The sequence below is a fragment of the Marmota marmota genome, unplaced genomic scaffold, assembly GCF_001458135.2.
Source record: "Marmota marmota marmota unplaced genomic scaffold, marMar, whole genome shotgun sequence".
In the NCBI taxonomy this organism is placed as follows: Eukaryota; Metazoa; Chordata; class Mammalia; order Rodentia; family Sciuridae; genus Marmota; species Marmota marmota.
Window position 1 is genome coordinate 31,452,955 of NW_026000174.1, and position 7,323 is coordinate 31,460,277.

General features: G+C 41.9%; 1 protein-coding gene across 1 annotated transcript in view; it reads left to right on the plus strand.

Moving 5' to 3' along the window:
- The first annotated feature begins 4,825 nt into the window (after nucleotides 1-4,825).
- The window catches only part of LOC107158337 (mas-related G-protein coupled receptor member X2-like), a 20,392-nt gene continuing 17,894 nt past the window's right edge, over nucleotides 4,826-7,323 (plus strand). Inside the window, exon 1 of the mRNA XM_015504814.1 lies at nucleotides 4,826-4,926. Coding sequence (XP_015360300.1) covers nucleotides 4,826-4,926 — 101 coding nt within the window. The remainder of the gene's footprint in view (nucleotides 4,927-7,323) is intronic.

Genomic DNA, 7,323 nt, shown 5'->3' on the forward strand with positions numbered 1-7,323 from the left:
TGATGAGATCTCCCTACTACTGCAAGGTCCTCTACTGATGAGGGAATATTCCTCTCCCAGTTATACACACTGACCCCACTAATTCCTGTCAGAGTCATTCTATGTCTCCAGACTTTTCTGAGGAAGGAAAAGTCTGGGATAAGATCTCAGACAGCAGGAATGTCCTATGAGTATAGGCACCCTCTGACTTGGGCCAGAAACAGTCTCTCAGGTGAAGAACTTTAAAATGACAAAAATAATCCTGGACCATGCCCATGATTAAGAGTGGTCTATTCATGTAGCAGAAAGAAGACATTGCTATGGGGACATGTGGGCAATGTGGCCACTTGCCAGACAGGTGTGAGGATGTCTGGGCCTGATGGGTTAGAAATGGCTCAGTGTGACAGACATTGAGGACAGGAGCACTGTTCACCTCCTCAGTGTCAGCCTGTGTCTGGGCACACTGTTCTCAATAATTAAGTGTGAATACATGCGAGAATGAGGAGTATAATGGTAGTGGGTGGTTTATGTTAAATGGAGAAATTAAAATGAAAACAGAATGATAGTTATTAGAACACCCAGGAAAAAAAATGAGATAAAAAAGTTCATTCTATACTTTTTTAGGGGGTGGAAATATCTATGTGTTTAAAGGAATTATTCATATGTGACCAAGTAGCTGAAGCTGACCACAATTTTGTCTTTCAAATAAGAACTGAAAATGGTTTTGAAAAGTACTTCAGGAGCATTTTGGTGCATGGGGCAGGTGGGGTAGGAATTGAGTCCAAACTGAATTGTCCAGCAATATAAAGGATGAGGGAGTGAGAGAGAGATGTGTCATTGAAGGAGGTATTTAAATGTGAGACTATCTGCTGAGGACTACTAAGTGGTGTGTACATTATAAATCTACTCCATTCTCCTTCCCAGGAGATCTTTAGTAGGGTTTCCTTTGTACATGAAAGCTTTCATGCAAGAGGAGTTTATGAAGGTAAGTAGAAAAAGCACAAAGTCAAGTAGAGAGATTGTAGATTTTAACAGCAGAAAGAGAAACAGCTCATAAAACACGTGGGTAAATAACATCAATTTACTGCATGTTTTCTCTTTCAATCCTCTCAAGAGAAGATGAAGTAAGTATTAGTATTATTTTTATTTTATAGAGGTTGAGTTGAACATAAAGAAGATTAATGATTTCTTCTGTCCCAACACAACAGACTAAACTCACAGCGCTACCTCAGAGTTCACCCTTTCAACCAGACTTAGAATCACAGAACTGTTGATAACACATAGATAGGGGTAAAATGGAGCAGTTCTCCCTATTTAAATGCAAATTATCTGTTGAAATTGTGAATTAAATAAAACATAGCATAAATAAACTTCATAAATGAGAGAAAGGGAAGTCAATGAAATGGGGAGAGAAAGAGAAGTGCATGGAAACCAATTCGAATTCAAAAGGTCTTCCCTGCTTTGTAAGAGCTTCCAGGTTCCAGGGCCCTGGAGTCCAGAGGACTCACATGATTAAGTGGACAAAGTGGAAAGAAGACACATCCTTCTCCTGGGGAAGGGTACAAAGAAGCATCTAAAAGTGCATGCATCTCTCACCAGTTCTTTAGATGTAAAAGCTCCCCGAGATCTGGTTGTGCAGAAGAGGATGTGGGAGGGAAAGTGCAACTTCATATCCCCACTCTGGGCACTTCAATTGAAACATGTGTTTTTAGAGCCACTGATAGATGCTGCTAGGACTGCAGGGCATAAGGAGAGGGATTTGGGTTTTTTTTAACTCCTGATGCTCACTTTAAAAATGTGTACACAATTTTTTTACTAGTGTTATTTATAATACAAAGGCTGGAAGCAAAACAAATACCTATCCATTTGTCAAAATTGAAATAAAACTTAGTACATCTCTATAATGGAATATTACTGTGCACTTATTAAAAAACAACAAAAAGAAAATTCAAGATGGCTTAGCAGAGATGCCCAGCACTCACTTCCTTCTCCTCAAAAAAAAAAAAAAGAATTGAAGAAAAGGTTTATAGTTGCATTTTGAGGCTAGAATGGGAATACCTATGAAGAACTATGAAATAATGGGCTGTGATCTGTATAATATCATTCTATTCCTTTCTCTCTTCCAGAAGACTGTTAGTAGAGTTTTCTTTATCGAGGATGAATGTGTTTATTTGTTAGAGAATCCTATGAGGAATACAGAAAAATAGTGGGACTTGGAAATGTAAAGAGATTCTTATGCAAATGTCAACTGGGGAAAGAGGACTAGTTCACATCTGCAGAGGGAATCAGTGGATGGTTAAGAACTTCCTGGGTATTTTCTCTTTCAATCCTTACATGAGCCAGTGAGGTAAGAATTGGCATGTTTTTTTCTCAGTTTATGGAGGATAGAATTAGAGCAGAAAGGGGAGGAATGATTTGTTCCTGATCTCACACAGTGTGGATTCAACCCCAAGAGGACTATCTCAGGATCCACCTTTGTACCCACCATGACTGTGTCAATGACATGTAAATGGTGGGAAAGTGGAGAAGTAGAAAATCCAAATGGAAAAAAAAATCTCCAGGAAGAGAGAAGAAAAGAAGTCAATCAAATATAAAACAAAAGAGGTGTGTGGACAACAGGGAGGCATAGATAACCTGGAAGACTTCTTCTGCCTCTTATAGGTGGCCACTTCTCCAGAATTCAGAGGACTCACCTGGACAGGCCACCAACAAGATGAATATGTATACTCTTCAAGATGTTCAGGGAGATATTGCTATTTATTTTAAAGGGTTTGAGTGTCCACCAAAGCTTTCTGTGCTGAAATTTCCTTCCCATTTTGAAGTATAAGTAGAGAGGAAATTGAGTGCAATTTCCATCCTAGGGATGGAGACATTGAAAGTTGATTAGGTTTTGAAGAAGTCATTATATAGTCATGATTGAATCCTGGTGGCTTTCTAACAAGAGAGAGAGGAGGAGAGACACACATCCAAACACAAGCTACCTGTCTGTTGTAATATTATATAACTTATTTATCATTAGGACTGCCAGTAACAAGGCCATCACCAGATACATGGTGTTTGAGCCTCCAAAAATGTGATGATATAGATTAAACCTCTTTTTTTTATAAAGTTAACTTATCTCAAGTATTTATTATAGTGATGAAAATCTAACATATGAATCAAGGACTGACTGCACACATCACACGTTTTCTTAGAAAAACTAGCCCTGACTAGTCAGAAAAGGATGCAGGAAGAAAATTACCACACGTATCATCCCCACTCAGGGCACTTAACAGTATGTTAATCCATATTTAGGGTGATATAATTTGTATTCCTCATCAAATCAGCTGTTTCATGCTGACAATTAATTTGAGTTTTGTTCACTGCTGTATCCTAGCATCTAACACGTGTTCCTTAAAGACCATCTACTGTAATATTCTGCTTTAACATGGAAAAAAACTGAAGATTAAAGAGTCAAAAGGATTTTTTTGAGATCAAACAATGAAGAGCAGGCCCAATACCAGCTGTGGTCTCCAGGAGCCAAGCCTGAGACTTTCCCATTGTTTTCTTCCCCTTCATTCTTTATGCCTTGAGAAGCACCCCCAAAATTCCACATGATCACAGAGTCTGAGAGACCATCAAGGGATAAAATCTATGCTGGAAACAAACCAAACGTATATCCATTTGTGAATAGTGAAACAAAGCTTAGTGCATACCTATAATGGAATTTGTAAAAATCAACAACAGAAAACTCATGATGGCTTAGCAGAAATGCTCAGCATTTCTTTCCCCACAAATAAAAGCTATATAAAAGGTTTATAGCTCCATTTTGAGGAACATGACCTTGGGAGAGCACTGCAAATCAGTAGGCAAGAGCCTGGAAATGAATAGGGTTCAGAGACCTAGGACAACATCATAGCAAGAAAAACAAAATAGCCAGTATTAAGGGTGAAAGTGAGAGTTCCAGAAAACTCTATCAGTATGAAATTTGGCAATCCTATCTTCTGGATAGTTTCACAATCATCACAGGCTTGCAGCCCACTTAGATAAGTTGCCTTAAATCTGCACAGTAGCCTTCTTTGGAGAAGGATCATATACACTATCTCTCAGTGAACACCCAGGGTACTATAGCCAGAAGCCATCTTGAGAAATGAGCTATTATCTGAGTTTAGATTGCTCTAGGGGTCAGATTTTCCTGCAAAATCACATCCTCAGTGTCCTCAGATATTCCAGTGCACTACTTTGGTGATAGCTGCCTTGCAAACTCAATTTGACCAGCAGAGTGACTATGACCTAAGCCCTCTGGATATCCTGCATGGTAGAGAATAGTATGTTGGGAAACAGAAGGGAATGGAATGCACTGTCCTCAAGAACCAGCAAATTGTGACTTTCTCCCTAAGGCCAAGGGTCTGTCTGATTGTCTTCAGTGTACTGAAGACTGAAGGCAGCTGTTCATGTAGCTCCTAAAGACCCTCCCTCCCCACTGCAGTAAGCTGAGGTGCCTATCAGTGACAGGATAGGGAGGGAACACTATGGTTCCTGTCAATGCTCTGAAATCTCATGGGTGGCCTTGAGTTAACCTCTATTTCATCCTTTGTCACTTGTGACTAATTTGACTTAAAATCTATTTCATTGGATACAAACACAGATTTCTGTGCTCTTTTGTTTTTTCTTACACTTTCGATGGAATATTAGGCAGTATTATTTAAAGAAGCAGAACCAGTATGTTATGTTTATTTATGATTATTAAAGGGGATTTACTGGCCTACATGATCAGAGGCTGAAGTGTCTCACAATTATATTCCATATCCAGGAGAGCCAGTAATCAGTCCATGAAGACTGAGCATAAGAACCAGCAGGACCAAATATGCAGTCTCAGTCCAACACTGAAGGCCTGAAAACCCCCTGGAGAATCATGGGTAAGAATCCACGTCAGGAAAGTGATGACCTGAAGTCGGAGGTCCACAGGTGATGTAGCAGCAAGAGCCACAGCCACTCAGCAAGAATCAAGTTCACATCTGCTGCAGCTTCCCTTCTCTTTCCCTTCTTGCTCCACCTGGGCCCCCAGACTACTGGACGGTGCTGCCCACATCCAAGGCAGGTTTGACCCTCAGTATGCTGTCCCACAGACCAATCCTATCTGGGACCACCCTCACACACAGAAAGCTTTTGATGCAGGGCCATTCTAGGTGTCTCTCAATCCAGTCAAGTTGAGAGTTCAGACTAACCACCACACAGAGAGTGTCCTTTTCCATCTCTGAAGCCAAAGTGAGTCTCTTGTAAGCAACATGTAACTGGATTGGGAAGGAAATTTTAAAATACTTCTTATCACCACTTTACCCCAAGCTTTAGGTGAAAAAAGAGATATTCATGCATATTCCAGGTTGGAAACGTGAACTGACAATTGGGTGTCAGCAGCAGCTGATTCAAAACTAATTGGTATGATATCTCTTAATCCTCTAATTAGCCATACAAGGTAAGTAATATTATTATCCTTGTCTTACATATGAAGATACAGGAGAACAAGTAGGTTGAGAGATTTATTCCAGGCTCTACTTTATTGTGCTTCCAAGAGGCCTATGTTGGCCTTCTTACTCATGGCACTGAAAACAGTTTTTCCATCTATAATTTTAATTTTGGATATATGGTTTTTTGTGTATATGTGTGTGTGTGTGTGTATGTGTATGTGTGTGTGTGTATATATTTTTTCTTTAACAGTACTAGAGATTGAACCCTGGAGTGCCCTACCACTGAGCTACATCCCCAGCCTTTTTATTTTTATTTTTGAAATATAATATCATTGAGTTGCCCAGGCTGGCCTCAAACATGCAATCCTCCTGCCTCAACCTCCCAAGTTGCTGGGATTACAGGTGTGTACCACCATAGGTGGCTTTTAGGTATACATTTTGAATACAAATGTTAAATTGTTTCTGGAAGGCCACAAGCAAGTGAATTGCTGAAATGAAACTTGAGTCCAAGGCTGTCTTCCTGTTCCACTAACCCCTAGGTTAGAGAGCACAAACCAAAAATCTGAAGCTGAATAAAATTTCAGAATGGTTTTGTTTGACCTAAAACTAGTTAGTTTCTATCATTAAAACTTGGGAGGCCCAGCGGCCCGCCGGCGTGGTAGACACATCGCCCCAATTGGAGGAGGTATGGAGCAGAGCCGCCTCCCACGCCTGCAAGGTGGGACCTGCGACCGACCGGTGGAGCAGGCCCAGCGGCCTGCCAGCATGGTAGACACATCGCCCCAATTGGAAGAGGTGTGGAGCAGAGCCGCCGCACGGGCCTGGAAGGTGGGCAGATGTGCGACCGACCAGCGGAGCAGGCCCAGGGACCCGCCAGCATGGTAGACACATGGCCCCAATTGAGGGAGTGGTGGAGCAGAGCCGCCGCCCACACCTGCAAGGTAGGCAGACCTGCAACCGACCAGCGGAGCAGGCCCAGCAGCCTGCCGGCATGGTAGACACATCGCCCCAATTGGAGGAAGGTCCCAGCTGCCGCCCACAAGGTAGGCAGACCTCGCAACCTGGAGAAGGGGCCCGGCAGCACACCGGCCTAGTTGAAAGATCACCCCAATTGGAGGAGAGGCACAGCCGCTGCCTGCGCCTGCAAGGTAAGCGGACCTGCAACCTGGACAACAGGCCCAGTGGCCTGCTAGCGTCGTAGATAGATCATCCCTATTGGAGGAGGGGCCCAGCCATTGTCCCCAAGGTAGGCAGACCACGTGACCTGGAGAAGGGGCCCAGCGGCCCGCCGGCGAGATAGACAGATCACCTCAATTGGAGGAGGAGCACAGCCACCGCCCGCCCCTGCAAGGGAGACTTTGCAACTATACAAGAGCAATATAAATATATAGGGGGAAAATTCAATAACACAACAGTTTCACCAAGCAGAAAGAAATGCGAACAGTATGAAAAGACAAGGAAAAAAAGGACCACAAGCAATGCAGTTTAACTCAACTTTAGAAGAGGTAATAGCAGCAGCAGATGGAATGTCAGATAAAGAATTCAGGATTTACATGCTTCAGATGATCTGGAGTCTCAAGGAAGACATTAGACAGCAAAATCAGACAATGAAAGATCACTTCGACAATGAGTTACATAAACAAATCCAAGAAGCAAAAGATAAACTATATAGGGAGATAGAGGTTATAAAAAACAAACAAACAGAAATCCTAGAAATGCAGGAAGCAATAAACCAACTTAAAAACTCAATGGAGAATACTACCAGCAGAGTAGAACACTTAGAAGATAGAACATCAGACAATGAAGACAAAGTATTTCAACTGGAAAAGAACATAGACAGCTCAGCAAGACTGTTAAGAAACCATGAGCAGAACATCCAAGAAATATGGGATAACAT